The 19,909-nt window shown below is 38.6% G+C and overlaps 1 protein-coding gene across 14 annotated transcripts in view; it reads right to left on the bottom strand.

Annotated features, from left to right (window-relative positions):
- BCAS3 (BCAS3 microtubule associated cell migration factor) overlaps window positions 1–19,909 on the bottom strand; it is a 361,207-nt gene that overhangs the window by 331,329 nt on the left and 9,969 nt on the right. For all 14 annotated transcript variants that reach the window (XM_057407125.1, XM_057407127.1, XM_057407119.1 and 11 more), the window contains 2 exons: window positions 12,220–12,301; window positions 2,676–2,748 (listed from right to left, as the gene is read on the bottom strand). In XM_057407125.1, the coding sequence (XP_057263108.1) occupies window positions 2,676–2,748; window positions 12,220–12,301 (155 nt within the window). The remainder of the gene's footprint in view (window positions 1–2,675; window positions 2,749–12,219; window positions 12,302–19,909) is intronic.

The raw sequence follows: 19,909 nt of genomic DNA, 5'->3' as shown, positions 1-19,909 counted from the left end.
GAGTATTGTCTCCAGATACAGCAGGGTCCAAACTTATTCTTCAACAGTAAGTCATAGGGCCAGCCACGAAATCTTCCAAAATGTGAACCACGTCCCTTATTTATTAGTAACAGACCACAACAGAAACCTATTTGGAAATGTCCAAATTACCAGGGCTGTTCCAGGAACAAGTGTGAGCAGAGCAAACAGAAGTCAGAAACTGTGAAGAATTACTAGGGAATGTAACCAAATGATGATGGAGGCTGAAGAATTTGAACTTCTCTTCCCTAAAATCATTCTCCTTTTGACACATATTAGATAATGACCTGGGTGAAATTTGATTGGGAAAAAGCCAGAGGACTATGGAAGTAGCAAAAACACTTCAGGAGATCACATTTTTCACCTGGTGTCCCAATGAGGTTAGGGAAAGAGCAGGCAGGGCTGTGCTGGTGGTACTGGTTTCTTGTGAGACCATATATTTCAAAGATAAGGACACTGGCCCTATTGTCATAACCATGTCCAATCTCATTTAGTTTATGTTAAAGAAGGACAATGTAGTTTAATGCATCAGTGTAACAGACTGTGCCTTGGAAGACTTGGATTTCACTTTCGGATTTGCTTTGAGCCTAAAGTTGCATTTGAGAAAACACACAGTTTACCTTTCTGTTCAACAAGAAATAATTTAGTGTCAGTACTAGACGATTTCACTCATTATTTCACCTGCCATTTCAGCAGACAGAATAGGCCTCCTATTCCCCACACATTTTCACTAGTGTGCTGGCAGCTGCAGGGCTTCATGCCACAGCCAGCATGATCTCCAAAGCAAGTGAAGAGATGGCTGTAGTGAATACATCAACTGCTTTGGAATAAATGCTCTAGAGTAAATGCAGTATTTTCTTCAGATACGTGATTATACAAGGTGTTTTATCTGTTTACAAGCATTAGGATAGACAGGAAATGATGTTAAACACAAAACCTCCAGTTAAGAGCAGAACTAAAATTGCAATTCAGGTTCTGAGGCCATTTGTAACACAGCTATTTTAGTGGTCTACACAAATTCTGCTTTATGCATAACAACCATTATATAAATGTAATCAAATGACCTATGAATGTAACAAAAAAAAAACAAGTGTAATGCTTGAGCCAATATAAAAGGAGTGTGACTCCAGATGAGGGCAAACTATCAATAAACTCTTCACTTGAAAGCTTCTGACAAAACAGGTCATTTGCAAGGACTCCTTCAAAAGTCATTTGCAATGAACAGTAAATGTAGAAAAATGTTTCAGCATTTTCTGTTGCACATTTACCACCACAAGCGAACTTGTTCTTTATTAAATGGGTACACAAGAGCCTGTAACACAGCCACCTTTGTTATGAATGATGTGCTAGCCTTCTGGTCGCAGTGGAAAGCCTGATTTAAAATCTTCTATTTGCAGATATTTAACTACTCATAAATAGTTACACAAATCAATCCGTTCACTTCGAAAACACACATGCATTTTTTTGTAGAAAAGCAGAAAGTACCAATAATCTGAATTATTTTCATTAACTGAGTAATAGAGCAACAGTGAAACAAGTTTGTTCATTTCTCAGGCATCTCAGCTTCTAAAGCAAGGGTATGAAGAGAAGTATTTTTTTCCACCCAACATATCCTTTACATATATAAATACACTGCATTAACACAGAAACTCCTAGAAGAGCAATATTTGCATCTGCAGTTAAATGCACTCTTATTTAGAAAAAGTTATTCATGAGATTACATCCATTTACAGGGCAGGGGAAAAGGAGAACAGTCACCATAAACAGCTTTGCAAGCTGTAAATGCATCAATAGAAAGACATGTCACTCCTCTGCATACGTGGTTTTTGTTTTAAACATTTAAGGCAGGTAACTTTAATATTCTAGTTTAACACAGTACTGATACATACAGACAAATGTACAGAGACCTCACAGTCTTCTTCCACACCCACAGTGATTAAATTCTTAACTCAGAAAGGTGCGGCATGGAGTTAGTCTTACAACTGCACGAAGATTTACTTCAACTGTTTAGCCTTTGGATCGCTGTGTAGAGGATTACCCTCGAAAAGCAAGTATTTCCCTGTAGGTATATATATAAATCCTCTGCATTGTTTTTATCAACATATCAACCATCAAAATCTTACGGCCCTCTTTTGTAAGAAAAGCAATACAACAGCGCTGTCCAGAGAGCACAAGACCAGACTGTTAACTTATTTTCCTAATTCAAAAGAAGTGGATTTAACAAGTATTTTGCTAATAAACAATGAATGGCTGGAACAACAAACTTGCTCGGTGCTTGTAATTCACAACTGCTGCTTGAAAGCATCTTTTAGCTACTTTTTAAGACACAGAGATTGCTTTAGCACTTATCAATAATAATTCTGATCAGGATTAATATCAGAAAAGGCTACTCATACAGTTGTGATTACACTGAGACAAAATAAACTTGAAACACCTCTTCAGCTATTTTATATCAAGAGTCTCTACTTTTTACTCCTTTTGAAATGTTTAAGTCATAGGCAAATGGGTGCTGACACGCTGAAAAAAGTTTCAAAGCACTTCACAGTGTTACCCCATGAGCAAAACAGGAACAGAGCTTTAAAGACGTAATCTACCAGCGTTTTTCAGATGACATTACAATTGATACATACAACTTTCTTCATGAAAAACATCCTTACCCACAAGATCCAATGCTTTTGCACACACCAAGCAGGGGCCGCTTCTCAGAGAAATTATCACATTTCTGAGCACCTAATAAGAGGAAAGAAAGAAAAAGCAAATCACTATATTCAGTTTGTGTTACCTTTCAAAGTGCAAGTGCGCATGCTGTGGGGGCCCAATAGTTTGGAAGGATACTGAATATATAATACAAAACTAACAGCCTGTACAAGATTAGTGATAGGAATACAAATAACAGGCAGAGTCAAGAACAGTGGAAGAACTGTTCTCGAAAGAAATGGCAATGAGCAACAAAACGAGCAGCAAAATCTTGCTAGGATTTTGGAGTTATTTTCCTCCTCCCTTCAGTTGGGGTTAAGGGTTCTGGAACTCTTAACAGGTAATTCTTGCTCACTTTTCATTGTGTTAACAAAGTTGTCAGTAATGAGACTGTCACTAACTCTGGTCACACATATTGGTTTCCAGTTTCTTCTACTGAGGTGTAAGTGGAGTGGAAAAGTGTTAACCGTAAAAGCGCAGTGTAAGCACAGCCACACTCTGGAGCACCTGGCAAGGTGGCTGCCAGCGTCTGCACAAAGCACACCCATGCTTACAGCCCATGCCCTGGCCTAAGGAAATACCAGATTCAATTCAAAAGAGTCCTCGGTAAGTTCTGCCACCAAGCGATTTAAGCCTTTAAGAAAGCAATTTCCAGCGAGACGCAGGCTATGCCTGCAGTTCACTCAGAGTGAAAGCACAGCTCTAATGCTAAATCCCATCTACTTTTCAGGTCAGCTTCACCAGGTAACACCAGCATAGTCCCACAGCAGAGTTTGGCACAGGCTTGTCCTCTGCTCTAACCAAGGGGCTGAGACAGTTCTGCCTGTCACGGATCCGTGCATGCCGCCACCGGAGCTGGCAATGAAAACCAGCTCTCCGCCTCCCCAAACTGCAGTCAAACCTCCAGCCAGAGGCATCAAACTGTTAAATATGCCACACTTCTTAAAATGGGGGGTTCAAGGTTTTTTAAACGTTGTGTTATTGCCACCTAACAGAAATAAAACTGAGTATAAAAAATAATCTCTCTTCTACTCATGAATAATGTTTTACTGAATTAAAGGGTATGCTTCTACCCAGCTTAGACAACAGATTAAAAACCACCACCACTACTACTCATTTTCCTTCAGCCTTTCCTATTTTTTCTTTCAGCCTTTGCCTCTTTAATTATCTATCTATAGGTATTCATGTGTATGGTGAACAATGGAATTGTGCTTTTTTCTCCTCCATTATACACCAAACCCTTTGATCTATAAAGAATAATAGTGATACAGTGTGCTCAAAATTCAATTCACAAACAGGGGTGTACTGCACTAAATCAATTCTTCCGAAAGGCACAACAATTAACAATATCCATTTTCACATGACAGACCCTGTTAATTATTAATAACTCCGGTACTTGCCATTAATTTGTAACAAAAACTGTTCAGTGCTCTCATCTGTACAAGGAGAAGTCTTCCCTCCTACACATTTGGGTATTTATAAAGTCAAATGGGTCCCATCAATAACTTCACCATCAACAATAGCTTTACAAGTGATCTAAACCAGCCAAATGTATTTTCCTTCTATTCCTATTATTTCAAGGTCTTTTATGAGTCACACCTGTACTGTATGTACTGACCTGTAAATTGATAAATGAAACATATAGTTTTCTTAAGAATCTGGCAGCCACTTTGTGTTGTACAGAAGAACTCCATTTGTTTCTGTTCACTTAGCTAGTCCCTCAGCATTAAGGGTGAAACGCTGACTACCAAGAGTTCTGACATTGATTTAAGTGGAGCCAGGATTATACCTTAAGTATTTAACAACACTTTATTTGGGGTATTTCTCTTTAACCAGGATATATTAGAGACATGATTTCATACATTTCTTTATGCTCTAGTTCCAAGTTTAATGACAAGGAAGGGAGAACAAGGGGAAGGAAGGTGGTGGAGAGTACAGGGGAAACAACTGCACAAAAGGAATGCCTGGTTTTAATACCTACAGTGGAGACTTGCAAAATTTGTACAATAGGTGCTTAAACTTCTGATTTCTGATTTAAATGAGACCCTCATTTAAAAAAAATCCATTTTCTACTTCAAATACATACCCTCAGAACGTAAATATTAATGCTGTAGAAAAGGATCATTACTTTGAGGACTCTGCAGGGCATTAAATCAGGTTAATAGCAGCCCCATTCATGCGATTGCAAAAAGCAACATGTGTTGATCTCTCTGCAATGCTTAATGGAGCCCGCAACCTTTCTCGTTCTGCGGTGGGGTTTAATCTCCCAGGTTATGGTGGATTAATTTTCATTTGTAAAATTGTGTTTATTTGCATGTGGGATGCAGTGACACTGCACACACCTGGCTCCACACACGGTGTTTAACAGAGTGCAGCGGGATGATTGAAATGAAAAACAGCCAGCTAAATCCCTCCAATACAAAAAGTATTGAAATCCTGTTGCAAAGTCTTTTTCCTAAACTCCTTTTATTCTAAATCCTTTTAATTCTGTCATATAACACTGCAGCATTTACGAAAAGCTGAAAATCCTGACAAATCACACAATTAAAGTAATGAAAACTGCCCTTCCTGCCAATAAGGCACCACCTTATCTACAGCTCCATTTAGCTAAATGATACATGCTCTTTAACAAAAAACCAACAAAACAACTAACTTCAGTTAAAATGCTTAAAACTGAAAAAACAAGTATCTGAGGCTAAATGAAATTTCATACAAATCAACATGTGGAACTTTATGGAGTCAAAAGGTTACCCACACATAAGCTCCAAGCAGTTTATGTACTGTACCTCTGATGAAACTGTGAATAGCTATCTCTTGGGCCTCCCTAAGGCCTCTCAATAATGCCAATAATAATAGTAACAGGCAGGAGCAGCACACCTTTCTGAAGAGCAGAAATGAAACCCCAGTGAGTTCCACAGGAACTCAAGAATTACTCAAAACTACACAAAGTCCCCTCTCTTCCCTTGGGTAAGAAACGCACTGTACAAATGTTAAATTCTGACCTATTTAGCAATAGTATCTGTGCACAATGGAGTATATCTGTCTGCTATGTAATTCCACTGATCAAGTTCCATCACAGCCATTTAGTACCAGTGCATCTCCCGTTCAACTAAACTCCTCTTATTTCTGTTACTTCAAATTGTGTGACACTTGTGGTCCTGCCCTGTAACAGCGCAGTAGCCAGCCAGTACCTGGAAATACATCAGGCCACATGGCTGGCATTCCCTATGTATGGTTTCCACTCCCTATTTTCCTGCCTTTTGGGGGGGGGGGATCTTTCTTAACATTTCTTCATCACTACCATTTTGTTTCTGCTTTTTACTGAACACAAGTGCAAAAAAGCATATGTGCTACTTGAAACAGATGCAAAGAGGCTCGAGTCAGTCCTAAGCATAGTGTGTGAATTCTCCTCAGCTTCAGGGTAGCATCTCTAAATTCTCTTTTTTACTGCACAGATAAGCTTTAACTGCATTACTCGGTACCAAATCTGACCAATGATGCTGCCACTGCTGTCCTCATGCCAGAACTTCAGGTGCTCCTTTAGGATTAATGTTCTAGACGCGACCATCATATGATTCCACCTCCTTTAACTCCCACCATCACCCAGACGTGTCAAGTTTCAATGTTCCTCTCCGGTACCTGCATCCTCATGCCGTTTCTCACATCCTCCAAAAGTTACCACCTTAGAACCCGCTTCAATTCCAGATGATTTTCATACCTAGTGCTTCCTTGGCCCACCCCACCCTCCCATTTCTGAGATAAGACAGCAACGTCGCAGGAAGCAGTAGTGGGAGAACTTAGTCTGGGCACTTCTATCAGACACACAGCTATGAATGTTTATAAAAAGTTGGTCTTTCTTCTGCGCAGCACCATAGTTGTATTCTCTAGTAACTACATAGTTTCTATATGAAAAAGAATTACAAGATGACCTTGAAATACTTACTAAAGATCAATGTTTCTGAAGTCACACATTAGCTGAAGGCAGCTAGAAATACTTCATTTTTATTGAATCTTGTATGAAATAAAAAAAGACCTTAAGAGATGTATCGGTCTAACATGGTGAAAGTTTAAGCTGTATTGGTCTAAAGCACTGATGTGGTGTGGCCAGAACTGCAATGGTGGCATACAGATCAGTCCACACGTCTTGAAAGAAATGAATACTTCTAAATGTCATGCGCCAAAATTCTTCCCTGTATCATCTATAAAAGGCTTTCTTGCTATGCTTGAGAATTCCATTCTGTAATTTCTATAATCCATATGCATTAACATTCATTATACCACAACAACCCACATAACCTTACAAAATACCCAACTGAAGCGCACACCTGCACGACCCACTTAAACCAATCCAAACCAAGCTACCAACTGCTACTGCTTGTTCAGCTTGTAGGGCTAGTTCTTCTGCTACACGCACTATGCAATTATTTTGGTCTTCAGGGACTTAAAACCACTAAAGCCACCCAAGTGGTTGAATATATACAAAACACACATCCGCCTTCCTTTAGAAAGTAACCTAAATATTATAGTTCTTTTAAGTATACCTGCACATAAAGCTAAGTCAGCTTTTGAGGTTCCAGTTTTATTTTACCAACATCAGACATGTAAGCGGAGGAGTACAGAGATAAATCTGCTGCAAAATTTAAACTTTCAACAGTTTCAGATTTTCAAGTGCAAAACTTCTGTGTCCCAATTAATTTTAGCTTTTCATATTAATTCTGGTTTTCAACCCTTCATCCGTGAGGTTTCTCTGGGTCTTTGTAGTTTTAAATGTAGTACCTCTGATTTCTTTCCTTTATTTCCTTTCTGATTTGCTTTTTTTCCCCACATCAGTCAATTTGACTAAGCAGGCAAATTCCCTGAGAGATGCAGGACTATTATATCATCTCTTCTGCAAGCAGCATAATCTAGAAAATGGCCACAAATTAATTCAGTTCACTGGAGGAATTTATTTTCATAATGCTGAGACATGGAAATAGGTTTAACAGACAATGACTGATCTAAACTTCAACACGCAAGCCTGTCATCATGTCCCCTTTAACCATGAATTACCACACACAATGCTATTCCTACAGCCATTCCTAGCTCCTTGATCGACTTTTAAACTATGCAAGCCTGCCTTAATAAATGGGATAGCACAAGGCAGAAAGCAGGTATTTGGCCAGGGTTTTGTAAAATGACCTGGGATAAGCAATGACAAATGGGAGGCTGCATACTGACTCATTTAGAAAGAGCAATACTGTGATTTTGTAGGAAAAAGAATAGCAAAGCTAACTGAAGTAAATGTATTGTTTCCTTAGCACTGACTCCAGAAGTATATCTGCAAAAGACCTCAAAATGAAGTCAGAACACAACAGATCTTTAAAGACAGAAGAGTTCTGACTCTTTTCTATTAGTGACTTCACAGGCCAAACAACACACAAGTACTACAGAAAATCCACCTCAGTAGTATTTTGAATGTTTCTACAAACATCACAGAAATGTTAATCAAGAGAAAACACCCAAGAGAAATACAGGCGTATCCAAGACAGAACACTTCATCCTATACAGAACTCGGGATCATTTCAATTCTACAAGTTCGTATTCACACAGCCAGAAAAATGGGAAAACACCACATAGAGGGAGTGGTGAAAAACTGGAAAACATGTGGGACAAAGAATATGAGTAATTAGGTTAGAGCGGCTAAGTAAAGCCATTAGGTATTGTGGGAGATGAAGCCCGATACACAGAACTTTAGGAATGAGGACATCACAAATCTGAATCATATAAAATGGAGGAGGGAGTTAATCCACCCTGATTTTTGCTTGGTCTCCCATTATCACTAACTACAATGATGTTACCAACCCTGGTTTCCTCTTTACAGAGAACAGCAGCTAAATTTAACTGGCAGAGCTCCAGCTTTGTTTTTTATCTATCAGTTAACGTTTTCTCCTTTCTAATAACCACAAAGTCCTCACTTGTCTTCAAAGACAACTCTTAGCTTGTTTTGCCTGAAGAGACAGAAAAATCCAGAGCCCAGCAAAGCAGGCACCTGTATACACCTAAATCAGTACTAAACTCAGCCACAGCATACTGATCTGAAAGTGGAGAACTAAGCAAGTTAAAAGCTGTGCAGGCCAGCCAGCTCAGCAGATAATGCAGCATGTGGCACACAAAGTGCCAGGCTTTAGTATTCTTATTTCTGACAGTGTCCAGACAGAGGCATTCTCATATTCTTTATCTCCTCTCATAAACTCAGAACTTGGTCACAGTGTAACCCTTCAGTCTCCAAAAAGGCAATTCATATTGCAAGCTGTAGTAAATAATCTAAGCTGCACCTACCACCACAGGCAACAGTAACTCTGTTGAGAACTCTGTCCAGAGAAAAGAGTTAATGTCTACATTTATCAGTGTTAGTTACAGAAATCTCTCCATTCTTTCTGGACACCTTATCCAGGCTGCAGACCAACCGTGCCATGGACACAGAGACATCAAAGTGCTGCAGTGCTGGGCCAGGTCAGGTCTTGCCTGGTTTGTTAGCTCAGACAAAACCCTGCCCGAACATTGCAGTACAGCTGCCAGGTCAGAACAGTTCCAGGAGCCATTTCACTGCTCTAGCATGGCACAGAGCCTGAACTAATAAACCTCACCAGACCCGAGCTGGCAGTGTGCAAGGCCAGCTCCTGATACCGCACCACATCCCTGCTACTAGTGCCACTTATAACCTGCTAAATCAGATTTGAGAAGGTCTCCCTTGCAATAAGCCTGCATGAAATAAACCTGTATGAAGTAACTCTTTCGAAACAATGCTTTATTATGCTATGAAGCACATGATGCAGCAGAGGATCTAACATCAAAGGACTGTAGTATTTTAACAAAATAGTTGACAAACTATTAAGTTCTGCTGCTGCAAAGTCACCAAGTTAAAACCATGAGCTTTCCTTTCACACCTGGGAATGAGCTTCTTATCACAACCTAAGATCTAGAAACAGGAACGTGCCAAATCCATCCACCAAGAGAGTCCTATTTTCAATAATTCCCTTTTTACAGCTTTACAGTAAAATAGTGTTTGAGCCTACTGATGGTAATCAGCTTCTCCTTTACAAATTCCTTTTATTTTGTTCAGAATCATTAAAGCTCATGTGTTAGTTATCTAAGGCCTCTTATTACAGCTTGACTTTTATCTGATTCCAGATACTGGTCAATGATACATTCATGTACTTTTAATCAAAGATTTATTTAAACCAAGCCATGTAAAAAGAGATCAAAACATGTTTTTAAAAGGTTTGGCTTAATTTAATATGAGCTAATTTGAATAGTTTTCTAATGTAACAACTATCATTGTCAGATGCTAAATATATGCAATTTACAAAACAGTAACTGCTTCAAGGAGTTCATAAGCAGCGTAACTTACTAGACTGAAAAATCAGAAGGCACTATTTTACTGTCAGAAAGAAATCAGAACTTATAGGTTCTTCAATTAATTTACTTCATTTTCATTTCTATATACACTTTCTTTCTCCTTTTTTCCCTTTGAGAGGGGAAGGAGCATAGACATCCATTACTTAATGACACACATAATAGCAAAAAAAAACATAGCTCATCAGGAATTATGCCATGTTCCCATAAACAGAATAAAAGGCACAATATGCTTGCAAAGTACTTTGCTTTAAGTTATTTCAACCTATGACAAAGTTACAGAACCACATATACCCATACTTCTTCTATTCCTCTTTTTAGGAAATTATTGAGACAATATAAAATGTGTCATTTAATCTTTAACCTTCTTCATTTACTTTCTTTGAAACACTTCATATTAGTATGATTTACTATACTGCTAATAATTTAAACAATGAGATTTTAGGGTGCAGCTTTTCAGTTCACTAAGCAATTCATAATCTATTACTAAAATCTGGAATCCAGCATAATACCAAAAAGCCTTGGTCATACATTTCAATCACGAAGTAAAACATGGCAACCAGTTTAAAGTGGAAATGCTACTTGCAGCTGTACAGAAGAGCTTGCCCACCTGAAGTTACAGGAAGCATAGATAGAATCACAGAATAGTTAGGGTTGGAAAGGACCTTAAGATCATCCAGTTCCAACCGCCTGCCATGGGTAGGGACACCTCACACTAAAACATGCCACTCAAAGCTTCATTCAACCGGGCCTTGAACTGCCAGGGATGGAGCATTCACAACTTCCCTGGGCAAACCATTCCAGTGCCTCATCACCCTCACAGTAAAGAACTTTTTCCTTATATCCAACCCAAACTTCCCTTGTTTAAGTTTTAACCCGTTACCCCTTGTCCTGTCACTACAGTCCCTAATGAACAGCCCCTACCCAGTATCCCTATAGCTCCCCTTCAGATACTGGAAGGGTGCTATGAGATCTCCACGCAGCCTTCTCTTCTCCACGCAGCTTTCTTCTTAGATAAGCTAAATGTTGCTGAAACCAAAAAGGAGCCAGGATACCAACAGATCTTAAGCCTTTAAGGAGTCTAAAATTAGATTTTGTGTTTAAATTGAACAGTGTTATTTTTTTACGAGATTTGCCTGTTTATGCATAGCTGCTTACATTTTGCAGCAAGCGCTTCCAGGGGTTAGCTCAGAATCTCTGAAACAATCCAGTTCAAAAACTAAGCAGCTTCTCTTAGTACTTCATAAAAAACTGTATTGACAAGAGGAGGTGCCCATCAGAACACAAGGGATAGTGATAAAAGTTCAACCACTAGAAAGGTCAAACTGTTTGAATGAAGTTTACAAGAATTAAGCAAAAGTTTTACATAAACTAGATGCAAGAACCACCTCAAGCCCCAGTTTCCGTTCTCTCATTACCTTTACTGGAGCGGAAAAGCAGCCTTTTTTACAAACCTTAGTGCAACTGCTAAACTTGATGCATGCGTGAATAAACTACTTCATTGCGTTTTCTTCATAATTCAAACATTAAAATAATCAGAAAAGGACATTTTCTCCTTGTACAAACTGCATTACTCGGATCAGCTCCTTCTTGCATTGTTTTACACACATTGTTTCAGCTCCTGAAAGCGTAACAAAGACATACTATCCTTCTAAAGGATTTAAGGGCATCAACATTATGAATATACTTTATAACACACTATAACAGATTCGAATAGATGTTAATGATTTCTAGATCTGCTATCACTCACCACCTTGCTATTAACAAAAGTAATTTCAATGTTATTTTATAGCAATAAAATATTGATAATGCTTTCAAATAGAAGCATTAACATCTCTGGACTGATCTCTGAGCACAGATACACCTAGATATCCTCTAAACTACAAAGGAAGCAGCATTAAAACTAAAATGTGAAGATGAAAGAGGAGAAATTACTGGATTACAGAGTAGGAAGTAAAAAGAAGTAACTAATACTCGTAGAAAGCTATTATGAAGGTGACAGTTTAAAATTAATGGGAAAATCTACACGAGGTTATAGCAATGATTTGGACAAAGGTCTGTACAAAAAAAAGATACACTTAATTAAAAACCATATAAATCTAAACTTACTGATTTGAGGAGCTGGTAAGATCCGTGCAGCTCGAACTGGACCATGGCGGACAGAAAAGAGCTCTTGAGCTTCACCACTGATCTGCAAAATACATGCACTGTGACCATACAACGTAAAAAAAGTATATATACCTATAAATATATATAAACATATATACTTGGTACGTAAGAAAGCAGGTAGAAAGACATTACACAACAGGTCGGTAACAAAATAAGCTGGCTTTCTAACCAACCAGCCACAATTTCTATAAATGAGAATATGCATGAGAATATGCATTACAGGTCTTGGATTTCAACACAATCATAGCACCAAAGATGCCTGCCTCTAACCACATGTGCCTCAGACTGTGTGAATGCGATTTGAGCACTGTCTACTCTTAATGACTACACGTTTTAAAAGAAACAAGACTTGAAGTTGACTGCTGAGTAAAATTCACAAGAATTCAAGGAATCAGAAAGACAAGCATTTATTCTGCATAGCACATGATCCTAAGCGCAATGCGAACTAACCAATGATCCTGAGTGGCAAACATTGGTGGCAAAGATGAGAGAATCTGATATAGTGGTATGCTCCCTATCCTCTAGGTGTAAAAATTAGGTTTAAAAACGGAGGCAGGGAGGGTTAAACTAATTAGGTTTGTCACTAATGGCAGTCTTGAAAAGATTAAACCAGAAGTTAAGAAGAATTTCCAGACTTCCTGTAAATGGTCAGTCAGAATGCATTTTCATAACTGCCTCTAACGGAACCGATATGGAATGTCAAACTTGGAAAACAGCAAACATTATGAAGATAATTTCCAAATAAGTAACAACTTAAAACAGATGTAATGAGACTAAGATCATAGCCAAATGTTGGCATAAAGTTTTGCCAAACAAGCAGTTTACAATATCAGAAGAGAATGCAATTTGGAATAAGGTTCTTATGAATCAATAAACTAAATGCAAGTTAACTTTTTCAAGCGTCATTTTATGGTTGCTCCCATTTCTTTCTGCACTTCAGCTAACACACTCAAAATGTTAAAATCCTACTACTGTTTGACCAAAAAAACCTTAAGTGCAGTGCTTCTGACTTTGTCCTTACTTCCAATCTTAATCCAAGCCTCCTTATTTACTATCACTGCTTTAGATAACATGGGCAGAATGAAACATACCCCACTGAAGCACAAGTCTTTGATAGGATTACTCTGAAAACACTTTACTACAGAGGTAGCCCATCCTTCTGTACACCGTAAACAAACACAGAATGTAGTAAACTACTGATTTTCCATATTCCGCATGGAGTTACAGTCAAACTACACAAATACAGGGAAACAACATTGGTAGCCATTCCAGAGTTGCTAACAGCTAGCAGTTCCACACTGGTATGAATCAAGATTACTGTTAATGATGTGCTCAGAATTATTCCTGACAGACACAACATTTTTAAACCATAATCAATATCAGAATTAATCCCTAAGTCTGCCCTGATCTTAGTTTATTAGGCGGATGTTCCCATCACAGCAGATTCTCCTCTTCCAGCTAGCAGCATCATCGGAACAACATACAACATTGGAGTACTTCAGCTTTTGCAAAACAATTTTCATCCTCCCTCAGGGACAGCCAGAGGCCTCTGCTCTGAAGAGCGTGCTGACCAGATTCTATCCCAGACAAAAGAAGGATGATCAGAAATCAACTCAGTAAAGGTCTGCTGATTGTAACTGATGGTGCATTTGGAGTGCAGTGTGGAAAAAAAAACCCCACATGGACAAAAACACCTGCATGCAGAAAAGACAGCTTGGAAAAAAGTAGAGCACAGCTAAGCAGAAAGTGAAAGAAATTAGACACACAAACAAAGAGATGAAAAAAGATTAAGGCTGCAGCATGTTTTCTATCCATCGAAGCACACCAGCTCTATGAAAAAGGAATGGAGGAAATGAAGAAGAAATAAAAATATAAGGCTTTGGAACTATTGTTATTGGCAATTAAATAATTTTTCCCCCAAATCATGAAAATGCTGCTTCACATGTGTGCACACCTCAAAGGCTATGAAAGAAAACAAGAGGAAAAAGAACTAGCATAACAAAAGTATGGAAGAAGTGATTCACATAAAATAATCCAACCCAATTCAGTCACCGCCTTCTACTTTTTAACTATGCCAGCACGTCAGCTCTAACTCCCATCTACTTCCAATAAAGTTACAGTCCCAAACCTAAGATACACTGAGAAGTCCAAACCTTCTTAACTTACTTTCTGCTATTAAATATACTGAACTCCAGAAAGCACATTTATTTAGTGTGTGATGCCAAGACCTGGTAAAGCCTGAAGTTGAGATTTTCAAAGAGAAGCCTAGAACATACAAATCCAGATGACATTTACTGGTACTGCAGCACCTAACATGAAAATCCCAGCCCAGCTCTTTTCATACATATAATGCTTTACTTTTTAATAATTATAATTAGTTATCTGAGAGGTAACTATTTTATCATTTTATACTGGGGGAAAGTACAGAAAGAAACGTTAAATGGACTAACCAAAGCCAGAGGACCTAACGGTGACAAAGACTATAGGTGGCCAGCTCTTGTTTTGAGACCACTGTAATGTCCAATACCGCAGTGCAAGAGGTCCTTTCCTCAGTCTCTGTAGGATCTTGTTTTTTCCAGGAAAGGGGAAACTTTTTAGAACTAAGAAATAAGCAAGAAAAGATTCAGATAACATCAGCCATCTGCAGAGCTCAGTTACTTTGCAGTTGCTGGTTTCTGGGAGACAAAAAAAGAGCTAATCTTAAGATACAACTCCACGGCAGAGAAAATACAAGATGCCACCCAACCATTAACAGAAACAAGAAATCATAGAAGGCATTGGGCATTGTTGTATGCCATGAATTAATAACAGCTTGGTTGTTCCTCTGGTTTGCTTGGCATTGAAAAAATGCAGCAGAGCTTTAGAGTTCAAGATTTTCTTTGACTTGTAATTAACTTCTTCAAAAACACTACCACCACTGGAAACTTCTGCTATTTGCAGTCTTATAAAATTCTGAATTAACTGTGGTTAATGCTAATGCCCTTCATTTATCAATATACAACATAAAACTTTATTGCCATTGCTGAGGCCACATGTATCAATTTTGACTGAAAGCACCATCTTCTGGGTGGAAAGATTATATAGCCTGATCTTTCTGCCAGTTCAAGCCTTATCTCACTCCTGAGACAGCCAACATAGAGAGCCAATCTCTTCTGTGAATGGGACACTTATTCCACTAGGAACTAAACTGGGACAAGGAACTACATTTAAGAGAAGCCCAGCCCCACCGCTAAATGGCTAACAACTTTGTCACTGCCAGCTTGGGTGAGATGTGGGCTGGCAAGTAGAAGTAAAAGGCTCCACATCCCATTACCAGTCCCCTGAGCTACACCGTCTCATAAGCATAGACAAAATATAAATAGACTTCATGAATTGAAAACAGAGCTCTAAATTCTTCAAAAAGCACCTGTGAAGAAACTAGGCTGTGGCTGCCATTTTGGATTTGATCCAGGGAAGTAGCAAGTCCCAGTGGCAGCTTTCAAAGCTCTTAGAAGTTTTTCTTTCCCATTTCAAAAGCCAAGAATATTTCCAAACAGGTTTCAAGAATTGAATATTAAGCTATAAAAGCAGCTTCAGGTACTCGTCCTATGAAAGAGTGAATCCAAAATGACGGGTCCAAGCTGGTCTGATAGAATATTTCAGCTTTCCCAGTGCCTCGTATCAAACCACAAGCCCCAGACCTACATGGAAGGCTGCAAGTAAAGAACACACTGATTCAGAAACCCAGCCCCCAGTGAAGTCTTCATCACTTTCTTCCACTAGTGACAGATTGAAAATGAAGAAGAGCTCTCTCCTCCACTCAGATGACTTGAGCTACTGCTTAGAATATGACAGAGCAGAAATCTGGAGCGCTGGTTAATTTTTGATGACAGAGCTTTATTGTTTGGAGCATACCAGTTTGCACCCACAAAAAATAACGAACAAAGGCAGTTTTGTTCACACTAAGGATAACTAATAGTTTCCAACCATAGAAAATGGTTTTCACATGGGGGAAAAGAAAAAGACAGAACTCAAACATACACCAAACTGAAGCAAAATTGAGCTCAAAACTCAATGCTTGAACTCTCATGCAGCTGTATGAATAGAAACTGCTTTTATATTAGAAAGCTGTCACAGAGCACTGGGAAGATATCAGGAGGTAGGTTGTCATAATAACCTGATTTATGTTTTAAATATGATATAGATATCATGATATGATGTTATGATAATAAGCAACTGACAGATCCTGCCACAAAGTACTGTGTGATATAATTGTATTGGGTTAAAGATTACTACCAGTCCCTTGCTACTAAGAAAAGAAGGAAGGACTGTAAGTAAAGGGCCAAATTTTATCACTTTAGTTTAGAAATTCTAACAGTCTGCTTTTTCATTAAAAAACAGCTCTAATTGTCTAGAGATTGTAAGAATATAAATGCTAAAAGAATGTTCCAGTCCACTCTAGTGACTGAATTAAGTATGAAACTGCACCTAGCACCTAAAATTATGACAGCGCTAAGTGAATTTAAAAATCACTGACAGCTTAGAAATGGTTTTGGTTACAGTTTCCTCAACATTCTCACTCTGCCATACATTTAGAGGAGTTTTAGCATGACCAGGCTGCAGGCTCCCTACAAAATTCTGATTTGGGGGACAGCTCTGCATTGGTTTTAATCATTTCTGCACAAAGACAAGAATGACACAGAGAATGCTGGAAGGAGGTAGAATACAGGTACTAACACCCCTCATGAGTCTTCGGCTTAGCTTTGACCCCATCCAAGGGGAGCTACATGAAATGCTGTTTGGACTCTTCTGACACATCTCACCACAGCCTTTTGCAGAGTGTGGCACGTGCTTTTTTTGCAACTGGTGGGTATGATATGAGTAAAATTAAATTAATAAATAAATGCAACAAGCTTCCAACAGTTCTGCAGCCACTTAATGAGCGTAAAACCAGCACATTTCTTACACACCACCAGCATCTTCCATGTAAAAAACCCAAAGCCTCAGAAAATTATTTGCATAGATGTTTTGTAAAGTCCATGGGCATTTTTCAGTTACTAGGTTAGGTCATTACTATGTTCTTGCAAGTGGCTAATACAAGCATTAACAGCGGCACCCTCCATCAGGAGGAGGTCTGGATTGCAGCTTACTCTGTGTAACTGAGTAGTCCTTTTCCCAGCACTAAAATGAAAAAGAGTTACAAAGGAGAAAGAACTACAAAGACAACCACACCGAAAAACCCCAGCAGACAGGGCTTTTGATGAATAGCTGAGAAAACAAAATGGAACTGGCATGTCTGTCTTGCCATATACATCCATCTATACATCCACATACACACACCATCTGCTGTACAACTGCAGTTTTAACAACTTAGGAAGTATTACTGACAGGAGCATTTAAAGAAACTTAAGGTCTGGCAGTGGAGAAATGGCAGCGTGTGATGCCATCCTTGCCCACTGAGTCCTCTGCATTCCAGAGGCCTCCACGAGGAAGCTACCTTCCATATGGGCTGACACATCGCATCAGTCTGTGGCAATTTCATTTTACCTCAGCCTTTAAGTATTTCTGTGCTAAGTAGACATCTGCACTTGTTATTAAAAGTTCTCTCTGGTAGTTCCTACTTTATTCAATGCAAACTTGATTGTTCTTTTTTAATTGTAATACAAAACATTAAATTAAGATGATTTTTCTACTTCTGAAACTTCCAGCGTACAACAAAACAAAGAATTATCTGCCACAAAACCAGCCAACATGCATTTCCCTCAACAGGAACATCTAGAACAGATACTTGGAAACCACATTAGGCAGAAACCAGTTCCAATTGTATTTGAAACATGAAACTGGGAGCAAGGGAAAAACAAATTCCAAATAAAACACAGAACTACACTGCACAATTATCAAATAGGAACTTCCAGCCATACTTTTGTATAGTCCCAGCTTTCTCCCCACTTAGCGAGGCGTATTTTAAGAACACTTCCAACTTTCCCACCCCCATTTCAAAACAAAGATCAAAGAAAAGCCATTTGGATGGACACCTTCCGCTTCTTATGCAATACAGATTTAGACGCTGCACTTCAAAACCCCAGCACCCAGCAGTCCAAACATTATTCCAGTCCTTTGAAGCAGCCCTAACGGTATCTTCCATTTGCAAGTAACACTTCTGTAGTCAAAGATCTTACTCCAAGGAGATGTTAATGTGAAACCACTCAGACTGCAAAGAGACACACACTCCTGGAGGCAGACTGCAAAGGTGTTTAGAAGTCAATGTAACACCATTACGGAGAGTGTCAGCTTAGAAGCTGTCATAAACACTTCATAATCACTCAGACACAAACTGGACTGCCTGCAATGCATTACTTTATTAAGTGCTGAATAGAGGTTCAATTGTACGAATAAAAAGCACAATGCTAGAGATAATAACCTTATTGAGTGGGTTTTCACATAAACGTCAAATTTTTGCTTTTTCAGATTAAAAGGTTTTTAACCTAGAGAGATGTGGGTTTTTTTTAGTCTTAACTGGAATAATGGTGCTTAATTACAAGCTTAATATGCAGCAAGATCAAGAAGAACAGTCTGCATAATACCAAAGGACACAAAAAAGTGTTACCAAACAAACTCCAAAAATTAAGTCAGTCACATAATTGCCAGGTTTTATTTTACTCAGAATAAGTCAGAAAAAAAAAAAGAGACAGAAAAATAACAACATGAAAAAAAAATCCCAAACCAAGTTATGTCCCCCCCCAAGTTTTTGGATATTTAAATCCTGCTCTGAAAAGATACTTCAAATTGATGTTAAAGACGATTCTGAGAAACTATGCAGGATAAACTTACTAACAAAGAAGCCATCCCAACACTGAAATTATACTAACACATATAACTTGCCAGATCAAAGCTGCACCTCTGTGGATGTGGCCTCAGAATTTTGCAGAATATACAAATGAAAGGCTGAAAATGTGATGTAATATCTCTACAGCTGACATTGTTAAGATGGATGGTAAAATATCCCCACATTTGGCATTTTTTATCATTTCACTCGACTTCCCCCCCCCTTATTAAAAATACCTCTGCAAAAAAAATGAAGCACACTAAGAGAAAGTGCCTTGCAATTTCTTGTCTTATTTTTCTTCAAGTATTCAATGCTATCACAAGCTGGGAATTATGACAAAGTGAAACGTACTGAGGGTTAAAAAAAGACAACCTGGCTGTACTGTCCTATTGAAAAAGGACGTAACATCAAGTATTCTGTGCCTGAACTTGTGGCTAATTCAAATACAAGAAGGAAAGAAAAAAGCCCTCCTACAAACCCAAACAGTTCCTTCCCTCTAGGAACATGTATAAGCTACCTTGTACTACCTGGCTCACAGTATCAGTAAGCACACATAAGCTAGGAAAAACAAAGTAGTTTAATTCATTGTTTGTTAGTCATCTCCACCACATAATTTCATGTTTGCTGCACTGTACCATGGAGTACAAGCTTAAATGCAGACAGTTAATGCAGAACAGGTTACACCGAGATAATCTGTTCATGTACCAAAGAACTGAAGCTCTCTTTTATTCTTGCTTTCTTTATACATGTAAGATCCCATCTGACACAGCATTTCTCAAGGGCATTGATACAGATAGCTCTGACAGAGACACTCTTTCATTTGGA

Source organism: Pezoporus wallicus, unplaced genomic scaffold (genome assembly GCF_028554395.1).
Source record: "Pezoporus wallicus isolate ANWC-B61680 ecotype Strahan unplaced genomic scaffold, APGP_CSIRO_Pwel_v1 contig_10389, whole genome shotgun sequence".
NCBI classification, from domain to species: Eukaryota; Metazoa; Chordata; class Aves; order Psittaciformes; family Psittacidae; genus Pezoporus; species Pezoporus wallicus.
The sequence above is the reverse complement of the archived record's forward strand: the minus strand, read 5'-3'. Positions and strand labels throughout refer to the sequence as shown.